Source organism: Phlebotomus papatasi, chromosome 3 (genome assembly GCF_024763615.1).
Source record: "Phlebotomus papatasi isolate M1 chromosome 3, Ppap_2.1, whole genome shotgun sequence".
In the NCBI taxonomy this organism is placed as follows: Eukaryota; Metazoa; Arthropoda; class Insecta; order Diptera; family Psychodidae; genus Phlebotomus; species Phlebotomus papatasi.
In genome coordinates this window covers 48,506,233-48,522,312 of record NC_077224.1, presented here as the reverse complement: position 1 = coordinate 48,522,312, position 16,080 = coordinate 48,506,233, and the positions used below count along the sequence as shown (strand labels likewise).

Here is a 16,080-nt window from a genome sequence, read left to right as displayed (position 1 = left end):
AACAGGTTTTTCTGGGCCAAGTATTAGTTTTTATTAATAAATAAGTGCAGATCTATCAAATCTATCAAATCTATCTATAATTCAATTGGTTTTTAGTGCAAAATAACGCATAGGAACAATTCATCTGAAAATTAAATTGAATTTACAAATTTAAAAAATCCTAGTGTGATAGCACGGTAACAGTACCCTATTCTTCCCTATAGAAATTCTTAATTATTTTGGGCGTTTCTATTGCTTTTATTTTTTTAAAAATGATCTTTCCAATGTTTCGTGAAATCAGAGAAACTAAGTGTTCTCGTCAATAAAAGATTGGAATGGGGTATCCATTGTGTGCATACTATACATACAAACCTTTTAATATAATCACAATAAAAATTAGTGAACTTTACTTGTGAAAAATTGTATGAAGAGCCTCTGGAGCAATGATATTACCTTCCAAGGAACCAAAGAAAATATGTTAGGCTCCGAATATGTTCTCCTTGAACTCCAGAATCAATTGGTTACCATCAGGAATGAAAAACACTTGTATCATACTATGAGAGATACTCAAACTTTTTATCCGTTTAGTTTGGAAGTCTCCTTTAGGCTTGATATGTACGAAATTTCACTTAAAAATTAGAAAAATTGGTTAATATGGGCTTGTTTTTGTAACAGTAGGGACCTGTGTTCTGTGTAGAAAACAATTATTTTTTGTATGAAATAAAATGAAATATTTTTTTCGAAATTCATAAATAAGATCTACGGATTACAAGCAAATAATTTGCAAAAAGAAAAATTTTAAAAAGTAATTTTTACTTTCTTTTTTTGGACTTGATTTGCCGAACATACATGAGGCAACAAACTTTTGACACCTACTGTAGTTTAGTCGAGTGTGTAGAAGTCCAAAGAAAAAACGCCCTCGTATTTAAGTGTGATTTCAAAAATAAATTTATATAAATCCAGCCACTGAAGAAGGTCCATATCCAGGACCGAATGCTTTGGACAAGATTGAAGAAGTGTATTTTTTCGTGAGGTGATTTCAAACCTACTGGCCACCACCGTAGAGTCCCCTTTCTATACGTATTATGCCTGTCCTTTATCCAATTACTTAACTGGGCTTTTCCTTAAACTTTTTTAAAGAATTTATTTGAGCACGCTTTGTCATCTCTTGATAATGTGATTTTAAATTTGATACTGTTCTTTTCCAATCATCAATGTGTGATAAAGGAAATTTGATAAGAATTATTGAACTCTTTAAGAAAAAGATATACAGTGCTGTCTCTCTATATGCACAGCTTTTATGTCGGTTGCATTCAAAATCAATTTTTTTTGACAAAGTAATAAAGAAAATTATTTTCTTGGTAACTAATTTTTCGTGTTTTTAATTTTCTTAATTTTATTTTTTCTGTCTCATATTATATTTAAAATAACACGGGAAATTCTAGAACAATAAAAAATGATAATTTATTAGAAGAAAGAAAAAAACCGTTGGGAATTTCAAAAAAACTTGTGCATATTCAGAGAGAGAGAGAGAGAGAGAGAGAGAGAGAGAGAACTGTCAAAAAAAGTACCCAAACTGCCCGTCAAATCATTGCTCTACCTGCCGATTTTACTCGGAGGTTTTTTGGATTTTAACGGTATATTCTAGTACATTCAGAGAAAATCTGTAGATTTTCGGTAGAATTTCTGCGTAGAATATCTGTAATTTTCGGCAGAAATTCTGCCGAAAATCTACAGATTCTCGGCAGAATTTCTCCCTAGAAATCTGCATAACCTCCATTACTTCACAAAAATATTGTTGATTTATGAAGAAACTGTAGAAGTTATAAAGAAAATGGTATGCTCTGCTTAACAAGCATTAGGGGAGACAGGGGTAGAATTAGCCAGCAAATGAAGCTTTTTTTTCGCGAGTGGCCTGTGAAAAAATGATAAGTTTTGTCTAATATTTTTATGTTTCATAAGTAGCATTAGGATATTGGCTATATGAAACAGTGTAGTTCAAAGCTCTAAAATCCTTGGCTTTTTCTTGAGAGGATAATGAAAAAAGTACTGCACATTGGCTACACTTACCCCTGCCTGGGTAGAAATAGCCACTTTTGGGGTGCTAATTGCCACTAGTTTCCCAGATGAAATTTTAAACTGGAGATACCAAATATTGTTTCACTTGATACACTGAAGCCGACTGATGCTAAATATGTTACTTAAACCTAAAGAAAAGGGCTTTAGCCAACTTTTTTATGACATTTTTGTAATTGAGGCAAAATTAATGCAAACATTCTGAAAAAATCTATTTCTCAAGTTGCTCATACAAATGGCAATATTGCTTGGAATATCAATAGTACTTTTTCATCTAACAATTATCCATCTATTAGTGAAAAATCATTGATAGTTTTAGCCCGCCACGTAAGAGTGACTACAACTGCCCCGAGGGCTGTTTTAGTGTTTATCATCTTATATAAAAAAGTGGATAATTATTATCCAAGTGAAAAATATTTTTTAATTAGGTTTATTAAACCAGAAACGAGGTAAAACTATGAAATCTTGACTAGAAACTCAGAAAACCAAATGCTGGTCCAAAAACTGTAACATCAAAACTACAATTTTATACCCATTTTATAAAAATGCTTTTAAATTGTAGGATAACAGGATCAGAGTTATAAATATTTCTGGCAATATAGGGATGTGTTCCTACTTTCATTAAAAAATACTTTGCTCGATGTACATTTTAAGAAAAACGAGAAAAATCCACTGTCTACTTTTACCCCTGGCTATAGGTACCCCGGTCTCCCCTACCGAGTACACATTTTAGATAAGTAAAAAAACTGCGAGCAAAAATACTAATTTCTTAAAAATCGCCAATCGAATGATACAAAAACACGAAATTTTGGTCGACACTCTGTTTAAAGTTTTCCCTTCACTATTCTCTACTTAGAACACGGCGTCGCATAATTCTTTATTTTATATAAACATTGTGAAATCACCAAGAGAATCACTCTATTGATTTTTGCAAACTTCAGTGAAAAATATTCCATCTTTTCAGACACAACTGTCTGGAAAGTCTGGAATGTAGAAAAATCTACAGAAAATCGGCAAAATATCTACAGAAATTCGTCAGAGTATGCACCAGGATTCGTCAGAAAATCTGCAAAAATTTCTGACGAATTTTGTCCCAAGCCCAAATAAAATTCGTAGGAATATCTACAGATTTCTCGGCAGATTTTCGGCAGAGGTGTAGATATTTTCTGCAGAAAACTTAAAGATATCTGACGAAATTATTTGACGGGTGTGCATATAGAGAGACAGCACTGTACAATCTTAGTCAGGACACAATTAGTCAGAGAATCAAAATTACAAATTTTTGGTTTCATTTGGAACTGTGCCATACACCTTGATAATTTTAAAAATTATCTTTGAGGTCGGAAAATTGAAAAATTCTCAAAAAAGCATTATAATATCCACGATACGATGCGATATGAAACGATAACACTTGGAAGACCTTCTTGCAAACAAGAAAAAATGCCACCATCATTCTTTAGCCGCAAAATATAATTTATTTTTTCCATAAAAATCCATTTAAAAAAGTTTTCCTTCAGCTTCCCAACCACAAATATCAATTGTCTTTCACAGTAATACTTTTTCACCTTTTTTTTAATAATGCATTTTCCCAATATTTTTTCTCAGTGTATTTTAGCCTAGACACAACTGAATATTTAAAAATTTAACGGTTTGTTTAATCCGAGACACAATATTCGCTTAATCTTCAGGGAAAGATCATTTGGTCAGAGATTCCTGAAAGTCAATCCTTCGCCGCCCAATCCAGTGAGAATCCATTGGAAATTATTTTTCTCAAGATCATCCTTGAGCTGCCTGAAATTCTTCATTTCATGGATGTTCCAACTGGGCAGAAGGATCATGGCGAATCCTCCTCCACCGGCTCCAGACAATTTAGCGTGAAACCCGTATTTTTCAGCAATAACAAAGATTTTCTCCAGAGCCGGATGAGAAACACCCAGAGATCTCAGGAGATTATTGTTCATGGACACGAGATTCTGTAGCGAAAAAAAAGAGAAAAACTTGATAAGAACGTCTAAAAGTTCACCTCAAAGTTAGCAAGACAAACCTCCAATTTGTGGAAGTTTTCAGTATCTGAAATGTGAGTGATGTGTTCAAGAATGTCAACGGCATCCTCAACCAGATACTTCATAGCCTCAAAGATATTGTCCACGAGTTTTGTGTGTCTAGCTCGCAAATCAGTGACTTTCTCCACAAGTTTCGCAGTGCTACGTCCTACGCCCGAATCCACGAGGAGAATGGGCAGAGAACAGGCCAATTTGATGTCAACTGGAGGATGTCCTTTGTAGAATTTAACCACATTCCCAAAAGTACAAATAGTATTGTCCAATCCCGAAGGATTTCCATGCATAATTTTCTCAGAATAGAAAGCCCAAGTTGAAATTCTCTGTTTGACATCGTGCTGTTGCGTCTCACTGAGATTTTGAAAGTCTTCCAGGAAGCTCTCCTTTTCAAGCAACCTAGAAACAGCGACAATCCATCAGCCTCAACCTTTCCGACAAGTAAATATCCCAAAAATACCTGATCAAAAAGTAGAAAGCTGCCGCCAGACAAACCCCAAAACTCGCAGAACTTCCCAATCCTGCTCCAACACTCATTTCCGTCTTCAAGTTTATCGTGAATCCCTTTTGAAGGTTCTCAGTTTTTCCCTCAATCAGAATTCCCATCAAGAGGTAGACTGTGGCAGACAGAGAATTTAATTCTCTCGTATCCAGATCATTTTTACTAATCCCTGTAACATTTTCCCGGACAAATTGCTGAACTTCACCGAGAAAGACGCCATGGTTAATGCTTTCCGGGAGCTTTAAGGCACCATATTTCTCAGTACAAGTACTCAATAATTTATTGATGACTTCAAGGGGAAAAGTCACTACATCTAAACCGATTTTTGGGAAGCAAATCTCAACGGATTTGTTGTCATTTACCTGGAAAAGTGATTAATTCGCAAACTGAAGAAAATTCTTTATTGGTCACTTTAAGTTTTTTTTACAAAGAGAAATTGCAGCAAAATGTGGCAAAATGTTTTTTCCAGATTCCTAAAAGATCTAGTACGCTGAGAGAAATCCGAAAAAGTTAAAATAACATTCCGGAAATGTTAATTTTACCCTGCAGTATTGATCCGAAATCGGTGTAAATATTACCCTTTTTAGGTGTATTAGGGGTTAAAGTTACACTTTTTCATGTTATTTTTACCTTTAAAAATTTGTAAAATTAACATTAAAAAATGTTGATATATTTTTACACCTAAAAAGTGTTAAAGTTATGAGGAAAAAAAGTTAATCGCACTCCTGTATTTTTCTCAGTGTATATAAATTCATTCTTGTAGTGGAACAAACATTTTCAATTACGAAAAAAAGTTTAGAAAAAATTGATTTTGTGAAGTTTACAGATCGTAAATATATTTTCCGATTAAAATAGCATGGTTTTGCTCGACGAAGCTAAAATAAGTAGCAATAATTTAGTTTTTAAATGAAAGAAGTAATCTAAATAAAAGAAACACTTATTAATTTTTAAATTTTGAAAAATATGTTGGTCAAAAAAATCATATCCCCTGCAACTTGCAGGCTGTAATACGGGCTTCAGACCTAAGGCTTAACTATATGGCTCAACTCCTCAATCAAGCATAATTTTGTAGGAAATTGTTGTTTAGGATTGAATATTAAGAGCAAATGATTTATTAGATTTTGAAAAATCAATATAATTGCTTGTTATTAAGATTTTTGAGACCTTCGGGAACTGGGTTAGACCTCCAGTCTGAAGCCGGCATAAGGATAATATTTCAATAAGACAGCTCAAAATTTCAATTTTTCTTTTAATCGTCAATAACCTTTATTCGAATTAATTCAAATCTTGAACGTTTTATGATGTTTTTGAAGAGTATTATCGTAAAGAGGTGGCAAAACGTGCAAGGCTTTGCGAGCTGTGCTCGAAGTTCCTAGAAGGAGCTCTGCCTTATATTCTTTCTCGTAAGGTTTTTGGATTTAAATTTGTCTATAAATCATCATAAAACCTAATAAAAATTAGGCCCTTTGGTTTTAAATAATTCAGAATAGCCAATTTAACCGGTAAAGGTATTTAGAGACGACGTGTTCAGGCTGAACTAAGAACAAAATATATCCGAAAACCATTGAAAAATTGGGCAAATTTTGAGAAAAATTAGAAAAACCTAATTTTTGGCGGATTACGACAAGCTAACAAACGAATGTAGGGGGAAGGAGAAATAAGTGGGGCCTTGATAGAGCCAACCCCTGATAGGGTCAATCTCCAATAGAGTCAACAGCTATTTTTTTACTCTACGGACTCTTTTAGAGGCAACTTAGACCCAAATAGAGGCTCGATAGAGTCAACTTTTCCTTTATTATTGAACTAATAGTATTATATAATTTTATTATGATTTTTTCGAAATTAAAATCAGTGTTTTGGTGTATCAATATAACGTTTTTAATACAAGAAAAACATTTATGTAAATACATGGTATTATTATGATAAAATTCGTGTATTAACCATGTAATCATTTTCCAACAAAATAATTCCTTTTCGTGATTTTAATTTTTTTTAAAAGTTCTTTTGTCTTTTTCCTCTTATAAATATAAAAGAAATATAAGGAATTTTGAGCCATCATTAGTTTGGAAGTGAATAATATTATTTCACAAACAAAAAATATGAACTTAAATTACATTAAAAACGTACAAGATGTTATAGGTTTTTTGAGTGCCTACACACTAGAAGCAATTTTCTTCAAAAATTGCCTTTTTTAAAAAATTCTGACGTTTCTGCCTACAAGGATAAGGGAAATTTTCTTTATAAAAGGCATTTTTTTTTAAAGAAATTTCTCTTAGTGTGTAGAGGCCACACAGTGAAGAAATTTTTTTTAATTAATCCAATTTTTTGAAGAACTTACTTGTTTAAAAAAAATGTACATGATAAACGATCATAAAAATTATTCTTCTAAAGAAATGTGTAAATTTACTTTAAGATACATTTTTAATTTAAAAGATTAGTAGGGTCGAAGGAACACCTCTTCGACAGGGAACCCCTACCTATTGACACTTTTCCCAAAATCTTGAAATTTATTTAAAGTATCTAATAAAATGTAAATAATATGATGTTTTTTCCTTAATCTACGTTTTCTAATAAGGATTCAAATTTCGTATTTCAAGTGGTACAGAGTAGAGTGTTAATAAGTCCTGAAACGACTTTTTAAAGTGTCAATAAATCTCTCAAAAGATCCCCCAAAATAGTTTTAAAAGTAATAGGATTGATTTTCAGACAAAAATTTTTTATCGGTTATGAACCGATTCAAAACCGATTGGAACCGGTTCAGTTTTATAGGAAATTCTGAGACCTTTCCAACGACCCCAAACAAGACCCCATTCGCTTGATAAATGCGCTCTCTAGTGTCTTTTTAACCTTTGACATTGAAAAACCGTTATTAGGAATGATTCAACGGTAAGATAGTTTTCGGCTAGTAAACTGAGTGTAAGGGCCTAAATAGACTCAGGCTGATCCTCGAGAATATTTAGCCTATAAAATTTGGCAGTAAAGGATTAGATAAAGGAAATTTATGCTAAGGACTTCTAATTGATGATCCTGAGCCCTTAGTGTATGAAAATTTGGGATATATCTTTACTGTCAAATTTTACAGGCTAAATATTCTCGAGGATCAGCCTGAGTCTATTTGGGCCCTAAGGGACAGTGAAACACGGTATTGACTTTTGGCTCCTTTCTCCTTTTAATTTGTCAAGCCGACGTTTCGGAAGGGTATTCCTCCTTCTTCAGGTCTACAATTTGCAATTTTTTTTCAAAACATTTAGAATACACAATTAATCAAACCTAACATTTTAAACAATAACTAAAATGATCGCGAGACTTACATACATAGAAATTTTGGGGAAAAAATTGTCACAAAAATCGTTACACTGAGCACAATTTGGGGACACAAAAAAGTTTTCGCTGTTTTTTTTTTATGAAAACCCAAGTTTTATTAAAGAAAATTAGAAAATATTATTTTATTCAAAATATTGTCCCAAGTAGTGTGCTTACTACTACTTTCTCCCAATTTTCAGGTAGAATACAGATACCTCGTCGAAAGAATGAGGTATCTTTTCCCTTTATCCAAGTCAACCCATTTCTGGGTGTCTTCGTAGGACTTGAAGTGCACACCAGCCAGGTCATGAGTCATCGTTCGGAACAAGTATAGTAATCAGATGGAGCAATGTCCGGTGAATATTGCGGGTGGGGTAGGATTTCCTAATTCAACGTTTTCAAATAGTTTTTCATCGAGACTGCAACATGAGGCCGACCGTTATCATGTTGCAAAATTACTTTCTCATGTCTTTGATAATATTGGAGCCGTTTCTGCTTCAGAACTCGGTTCAAATGCATCAATTGTCTTCGATAGAGTTGTTCTGTAATAGTTTAATTCCTCTCGTTCAGTAATAACCTTCCCGATTTGAGAACTCTCTCCGGTTTGAGGTTTTTCCTTTACCGACTCGAAGGTACATCAGAGAAAATTTACCTAAAAACTCGTTGGAAGTTCGAAAGTTTAAACCGATGAGTTATACAAAAGTGAGAAAGTTCATGAAAAGGACATTTATTTGAATGAAAATGCAATTCAAACGTTCTACCATCCTGAAATTCCACAAAACTACACAAAAATTCACTTTTTGCAGCAAACGTTTGCACACTGTTGTTGACATTGTTGACGATTGAAGTGTCAAGAATACCGAAATTCGAAATGGCAGAACAATCAGAGCTAAAGCGGCGAGTACGTGAACTTGCACTTTAGGCTTCCGGTAGATTTTCGAATAGGTTTGGCTTGGCCTTGGAGCCGTTTTGTCTCTTCGAAAGGTTATTAATTACTGAACGGGGCCATTCTGTTTTAGGAGCTCATGATACACTACTCCCTCCTGATCCCACCAAATAATAAACAATTTTTGAAAAAGATACATCAATTACGCGTACCGTACCGACTCATTACCGTTTAAGTCCACTGCAGTCGGGTTGGAAATTTCAAGACCTTACAAAAAATCCAAATTTAAGCAAATCGGTTGAAAAATAGGGCCACCAAAGTGATTAAACTTTGATCTTCGAAAATTCGATATCGAAATGGTTTTCGAACATGGGTGTCTAAGGACGAAATATTCGGCATGGACTGGACACCTCCTGAAAGAAATCATAGGAGCCGAAGAAAAGACTGTCCTAAATAATATTGACTTATGGGGGGATCGTCGAAGGCCGTAAGTCGCTATCTCTTACTGTTTGGCCTTTAGCCGTGTCACGAGTTGAAAAAAGTGGATTATACAACTGCTTTCTCTTTCAGTTCGAGCAGTAAAACTCCGAATTTTCTTTCAGCTTTACAATTTTTAGAAAATACTGAAGAACCCTTAGCCAAAAATGTATTATGAACCATGCATAATCCTTATAAAAAAAAAAAACTTACCTCGAGTTTAAGAGTGTTTCTCACTTGAACAACTCCAGCCACAGCTGGTTTCCCATAAACAACGGAATGTTCTCCATGGAGGATCACCTTTCCAGGAGCAGATACCTCAAACTTCACCATATTTTATTCCCCTGGACAAGAACTCTGTAGAGACAAAAACAATTTGGGAAACACGGTCTTTATTCACACACTACTTGCTGACTTCAGTCCACTGGGCAGGGGTATAAGTCTTCTGAGAGAAAGCATGAATTGTCTTGAGCTCCTCAGCGAGTGCACTGTTGACCAGACGATGTCTCTGAAGATGTGGTTTGCCCTCAAACAGTGCAGATACGACAATTACACTGAATTTTCCTCCACATCCGTCTGATTCATCCACAACTTCCTGGAATTCAAAGAGAGAATTTCCATTGAACCAGATCTTTGCAGAAATTCCATTCACCAATTCCAGAACTTAAATGTATCATAAAAAGGCATGTTTTATCCCAAAAAAAGCTTTTATTTACAGCGAAAACAATTGTTTAACATTAAAATATAAGAAAAATGCCATAAAATGCAAACCACTGAAGGCAGATATTAAGTAGGGATAGAGATATGGAAGATTCTCAGGTGGTTTGCTGAATTCTTGTCCAATTAGAAGGGATATTTGTCCTGTTAGGGACAAATAGAATCCCCATAAGGTCAATGTATCTTTCCAACTTGTCTTCCGGGAAAGATTAAAGTGCCCCAAAAGTAAGAAATCCATATTTCTTTTCTCCAACTTTGATCCCAGCAAGTGGAACAGCCTTATGCTCAGCAAAAAGATGCCTTGAAGCCCCAAAAATGCAACAAAAAGTCCATCTTTTTGCAGCAGAGGGAACATGCTAAAGGTGGCAATCTCCAGCAACCAGATACACATCACTGGATCGAGAGGAAAGGCAAGAATAACTGGGAGAGTTACTAAAAGGATTGATTTCTCATGGACTTGGAAGGAAAAGAGGAAAAATCCAAGAGATGCATTAATTAAGGATAGAAGGAAATTCTTTTTGGATGAATTGATAAAGAGATTGATTGAACTGGGGAGGACAGATGCAATGGTTGCTGTAAGGCAGTAAATGGCCATTTTCTCCTTCGGAATTGCATCCCTGGAAGTGATTTCTCATAGAATATAAACATTTAGGAGTTTAACTACGGAATGCCAGATCTAGTGAGGAAAATCTGAAATTGCGCCCGTAATAAAGCATCAACCCAAAAATCACTTTAGGGGAAACTGGGGTACCACCAAACACTTTTGAAAGATGCGATTTTGACTGAATTTCCTAAGAAAACTATGAATTTTAGAAAAATGTTGCTTACCCCATGTTATAGCCTTGGGTATAGGCTACATATTAATGTATACAAGGATGATGTGAAGCACTTCAATTTTCCGTAAAAAGGAAAATTGTATCACCATGAATTTTTCGCTTTTTTCCAACCACCCGGGGTACCAATAAACACTTTCTGGGGCACCAAAAAACACCTCATTTTCTCACCCATTGAAGTTATTTTGGGCATTCACCACAACTCTTAATTATAAAGAAGGTATTGAAAATGTAAATAATTCTCAAAAAAGCACTGCAAAATTTAGAATGAGTGACCAAAATAGCAAAAAACCAAAGCACTGCACACCGAACATATTTTTCAATGGATTTATCATCATTTTGACAACATTCGACTTCTGACTGGAAAGCAGCGCCACTAAAATCGTGGCAAACACTATACCTAAAGTTTAAATTTTTGCGCGCTTTCTAATTATTTGTAATAAAATCGAGAAATCATTCGTCAATCCTTGATTAAAATCATTTAAGAATTATTAAGAATCATTTAATGCAAAATTGGGTTCTTGAAACTATATTTCTCCTGAGTCTTGAATGAAAATCCCATGAATGGATATAAATTTCAGAAATCGAACAAAGAGGGAGATGAAGAGTAAGAAAGATAAGAGGAAAAATTTTGCCATTCAAGCTACGCTCGCGACATCTGCAATTGTGAGAAATTTGCCTATTTGTTGGTGCCCCAAACTCTGTTTTGTGATGGATTTTATATTCTTTTAAAAAAAATGTGAACATTAATTTCTTTAGTAGATACATAAATATTATCCCAAAACATGTAGGAAAGTACTGGTGTAGTGAAATTTGATGTAACTTATTTCAGTTTTATTTTCCAGGTAGATATATAAATGACTAAAATTATCAAAATCTCACAATTTTGCGAAAAAGGATTCTTATTTCTAAATTACTTGAACTATGTGGATCATTCTTTCTCTGGGCAAGCATCCCTATTGTATCTATGATTTCATGTAAGTCTCATTCTCTGAAATCTTATACCTATTTAAAAAATCGCAGTGTTTGGTGGTACCCCTGTTTGGTGGTGCCCCAGTTTCCCCTATATCCGATATGAAAATTCGACCAAATATTACCGAATACGCTCAACAGATCCGCTCCGTTCAGTAATAGTAACCTTTCAAAGAAACAAAGCCACTCCAATGCCAAGCCAAGCCTTATTCGAAAATCTACCGGATGTCTAATACGGGCTTAAGACCTAAGGCATAATGCTTAACTTCTCTAATTTCTTATCAGTCGAAAATTTTTGGAAAATTTTGACTTAGAAATGGTTTATTAACTCTTTCCGGACCACAACATATCCAGCGAACGAATTACAGTAAAACTCACTTTATTGTAACTCTTAGTGGTCAAATATGATACATTTACAGAGAAAGAATTTTTTCCTTCTCTGGGAAATTGGAAAACTCAAGGGTACTCTCGTCCCCAAAAGAACGCAAAGGATACAAATTCAATTTTCCCAAAGCCAATATTATCGATTTTGTAAACTATTTATGCGTGTTAAAGGACTCCTGTACGATGTTGATAACTAAAACAAGGTGAATTATTGACCAGTATCTTGTGGGATGTCCAGGAAGTGCTAAAAAAAGACACCCAGCTCCTGCTTGTAAGCAGATTCTTCATAATATTTTACACATAACACTTTAAAACACATTTCTTTCAACACGATGTTATTGTAGACACATTAAGCTTTCTCAAAAGCATAAAAAAACACTTCCTGGACAATCAGAATTCACCAAAATCAGGAAGAATAGGAAAAACTTCCTTGAAAGCAATCTCCCGCGATGCCAAATATCAAAATTATCGGCCATATTGGCAAAAATTTCGCTCCGGCTTTTCTTACAAGGTTGGTGTCAAAAAGCAAATGGCGGGCATTGGCAGGATAACCTTACATTTGACTTCTAGATTTTTGTGGACGAGAGTTCCCATAAAGTTTGAACAAGTTTTTTGAAAATTTAAGAAAAAATTGTTTTTCGAATTTATGTAATCTGTAATTGTTAGTTATTATACTTATTGACCCTGAGAGGGTTTTTCCTTATTCGGGTCTAGAAATATGAAAAAAGTCACAATATGTGCAAGGAAGCAGAAAATCGAAAATTCACGATTTTTGACCAAGAATATCTTAGCTCAGGAGTTAATTAGGATCCTGCAAAAAATATCCTAGATTTGGACATCCTTATAGTTTGTACTTATCCAGAAGAATCGGATTTTTATCGATTCTAAACAGTCTAAAAAAATTGTTGTTTCCATGGGTACCCAGCAGTGTCCCAAAGGAGACGAAAGAGTTAACATGTCTTGAAATCGGTTTCAAACGTTTATGTCTATTGAGTTTCTTTTGTCTGGAAATCTATTTTTGTAAAATTTGATTAGCGTAAATTTTGATTAATTTATAATTTTCAATCGGAAACCGGTAAAAGTGGAAACTACGGAATATTTAAAATTAAAACGTGAGTAAATTTAAATTTAATTTGAAGCTCACCAAATAAAACAAGTTCCTTTTAAGTATTAAATTCTTTGCAAACTTATATTTTTTAACTTTTTGTAATTTAACGCGGCTTTAACTTTGGAACTTTTTTCACCGATAAACTTCACTGACTTCGCCTATCACAACTGTTTCTGATCAAAGCTATCTATGATTTAAAATTCGATTTTTCATGCAATAAAAATGATCCTAGTGACCCTAGAGAAAATAAAAGTATCACCGCGGTCGTCGCTTTTTATCAAAGTCTTACAATTAACTTTTTATAAATTTATAATCCCAAATAATAGTTTAATAAATGGAAAAAGTCAAAATGCTTAACGGCAATTGAACAGGGCGTGATATCAATATCATTATCAGCTCTAAAATCATTTCTGGGTACTAAAATCTGGCATTCCTCTCAAAACAAAAGACAGCCACTTACTTGAACTTGAAGATGGCATTGAAAGTGCACCAGAAATTGGCTACTTTATCCTCAAAAAGTCCACGATAAATCGGGAAAATCCTCCTGAGGATCTGCAGTAAATCTTCCAGATTTGTTATCCACGGAAGCCACAGAACAAAGAAAGTAGCTACTACTACTCCTGCAATTCCCAGGAGCCTTTTCAGTGCCTCACCAAAACTGAGCTTATTTCTTTGTCCAGGCACACATTTGGCCAGGAGATAGAAGAAAAATGGAAGAGCATGGTACAGAGACATTTGCTTGTAATTCAGGGCAAGTGTAAAGAGAAACGAAGCCAGGAAGATGTGATCGTGAAGTAAGGATACGATTGCCCAAATTGTGAATCCCAGAGAGATATTATTGTACTGGAAATGGCCATTGTCAATGAGAATCTGTCCGGGAAAGCTCATGGCCAGGAATAAATGGAGTATTTTCCAACTGGCTGAGGTCTTTGTGAGCTGAATGCGCTTCCAGACAGCTGAACAGCCCCAGAAGACAGCCGGAAGGTAGATGAGCAGATCCGCAAGCAGAACTGTGAGTCTCATGAAGAGTTTATGAGAATCACTGGAAATGCCACGAGAACTGTGAAGGCTGACAAATGCCGGATCCACAAGTTCAGCAATCTTCCCACATGCCCAACTGTGGTAAGCTGTTAAGGGAGGATAATCCAAGCCCCAGTACAGCAGATCATTGTCCGTGGTATTCCTGTACCAATCCTTCACCGGGAGATTCACCGTGATCTCCTGCCAATGCCTCTGTGCCTCAAAATCTCCAAACATAGGGGGCTTTCCGGAGCCCGAATACGAATGCAGAGACACTGTGGCCCTCAAGAAGGCCCCAAATGCCACAATAAACACCACAACAGCCCACTTTTGGTTCATTTTGTGACCGGAATGTTCTTTTCAACGCGAAAGTGAAACGTCATCAAAAGGCACTTACCACGTGAGTTGCTTCTAATTTCTCGATTAATTTTTGCTTTAGATAATCTTCAGTGTACGATGTCATAGTGCACCCCAAATACCGACACAACTTCAGTGAAAATAGGGAAGAATTGCAAAACTTACGGCTAAATTTTCATGAGAAATCTTTGAGAAATTTCCAAACTTCCAGCACTATTTTCCACAAACTTCCAGTTCGCTTGGAAATACTTCCAGTGGAACTTCCAGAATTCCACAATTGCTCAAATTTTGCTCTTCCATTTTAAACCACCTTGAATTTTTTACACAAATCTAAATAATGGTACACTGTAAAAAACGATAAGTGAAAATAAAAATTTACAAAATTTCACTCAACAAAACAATTTAAAACCATATGCAAAAAAAATTGTAAGGAATTTATAGATTTCTGACTACGTCAAGGGAAAGTAGAGCACTTTTGAATTTGGGCAGCTTTGAAATTGGATTTTGTCCTGCTTTTAAATTAAACTGAACTATCAAGTAATTTAGGTCATCGAACCAATTGTCAAGCTAAATTACATCATGATTAGGCTCCATTAGATTTAAAAATTGGAGGAAAAAGTCCAATTTTAGAGCTGCTGCAATTTTAAGGTGCCCCACTTCCTCTTACTTATGATGGATCTTGTGGTTTTCTCACAAAAATCTTGAATTTTTGTTATAAAATTGTCGTTTGGATCATGGATCAGCGAAAATGTGCTACAGTCAGCTCTTGGTTATTCCGTCAGATTGGAGGACAAAATAAATGGTATTTAGGTCTTTTGGATCTGGTCAAAAGTTTTTATATTCTGTGCTGTGTGGATTTATTGTCAGTCTAAGAACAACGTAGAATGTTTTACGTGGTGTTTATGTTTCATTTTGCGTCAAAATTACGTATCAATTTTATTAATAAACTTCAGTAAAATGAAAATAACACTTTAATTCACGCTGGAGGAACTATGCGTGCTTAGTAAAAAAAAGCATTGCCGTCCTGTTTCAGCATCTGTTACAAACGATGGATCGCTGTGTGGCCTTGGCAACTAGTATAGACAAAGAAAATGTAGTAGTCACAGTACCAGAGTAGTCAGCACCGTTGCTGATCCAACCAACGAAACGATTTCGAAGAACTAAAAAATTAAGAATTTTAATGATAGGACGTCAAATATTCTTAATTTTGTACTTCTTTGAAATTATTTTGTGTCAAAAATTGATGATTAATGCGTGAAGACTATACATATGGACAGGCTATTATTAATCCTGTCTGGTCACTTTTTTTTTGTAAAAGGATTCATATTTTTTTGTTATTAAATTGATTTATTGCTTGTAGAAGAATAATGTGTTGGACTCACTTCGAATAAAGTCCAGAGACGATTAAG

General features: G+C 34.7%; 3 protein-coding genes across 3 annotated transcripts; all 3 read right to left on the bottom strand.

The window, feature by feature from the left end:
* Positions 1-3,510: 3,510 nt before the first annotated feature.
* On the bottom strand, positions 3,511-14,909 carry LOC129808047 (mevalonate kinase). Its single transcript, XM_055857712.1, has 5 exons — positions 14,837-14,909; positions 9,494-9,637; positions 4,573-4,976; positions 4,100-4,511; positions 3,511-4,028 (listed from the first exon to the last, which is right to left on the bottom strand). The coding sequence occupies exons 2-5, from the start codon at positions 9,611-9,613 to the stop codon at positions 3,759-3,761; spliced, it is 1,206 nt and encodes a 401-aa protein (XP_055713687.1). The 5' UTR covers positions 9,614-9,637; positions 14,837-14,909; the 3' UTR covers positions 3,511-3,758.
* On the bottom strand, positions 9,656-14,898 carry LOC129808049 (bolA-like protein 2). The gene is made up of 2 exons (XM_055857713.1): positions 14,712-14,898; positions 9,656-9,875 (listed from the first exon to the last, which is right to left on the bottom strand). The coding sequence occupies exons 1-2, from the start codon at positions 14,775-14,777 to the stop codon at positions 9,684-9,686; spliced, it is 258 nt and encodes an 85-aa protein (XP_055713688.1). The 5' UTR covers positions 14,778-14,898; the 3' UTR covers positions 9,656-9,683.
* LOC129808046 (dolichyl pyrophosphate Man9GlcNAc2 alpha-1,3-glucosyltransferase) lies at positions 9,969-14,712 on the bottom strand. The gene is made up of 2 exons (XM_055857711.1): positions 13,755-14,712; positions 9,969-10,614 (listed from the first exon to the last, which is right to left on the bottom strand). Exons 1-2 carry the CDS (start codon positions 14,651-14,653, stop codon positions 9,993-9,995), a joined length of 1,521 nt encoding a protein of 506 aa, XP_055713686.1. The 5' UTR covers positions 14,654-14,712; the 3' UTR covers positions 9,969-9,992.
* Positions 14,910-16,080: the final 1,171 nt, after the last annotated feature.

Coding starts and splice junctions, on each gene's coding strand:
- LOC129808047 (XM_055857712.1), bottom strand. CDS start 9,613: ATGGTGAAGTTTGAGGTATCTGCTCCTGGAAAGGTGATCCTCCATGGA. Junction 4,977..9,493: donor GAAACACTCTTAAACTCGAG/GTAAGTTTTTTT, acceptor TCACTTTTCCAG/GTAAATGACAACAAATCCGT. Junction 4,512..4,572: donor GCTTTCTACTTTTTGATCAG/GTATTTTTGGGA, acceptor CGCTGTTTCTAG/GTTGCTTGAAAAGGAGAGCT.
- LOC129808046 (XM_055857711.1), bottom strand. CDS start 14,653: ATGAACCAAAAGTGGGCTGTTGTGGTGTTTATTGTGGCATTTGGGGCC. Junction 10,615..13,754: donor AATGCCATCTTCAAGTTCAA/GTAAGTGGCTGT, acceptor AATCACTTCCAG/GGATGCAATTCCGAAGGAGA.
- LOC129808049 (XM_055857713.1), bottom strand. CDS start 14,777: ATGACATCGTACACTGAAGATTATCTAAAGCAAAAATTAATCGAGAAA. Junction 9,876..14,711: donor AATTAGAAGCAACTCACGTG/GTAAGTGCCTTT, acceptor TTTGAATTCCAG/GAAGTTGTGGATGAATCAGA.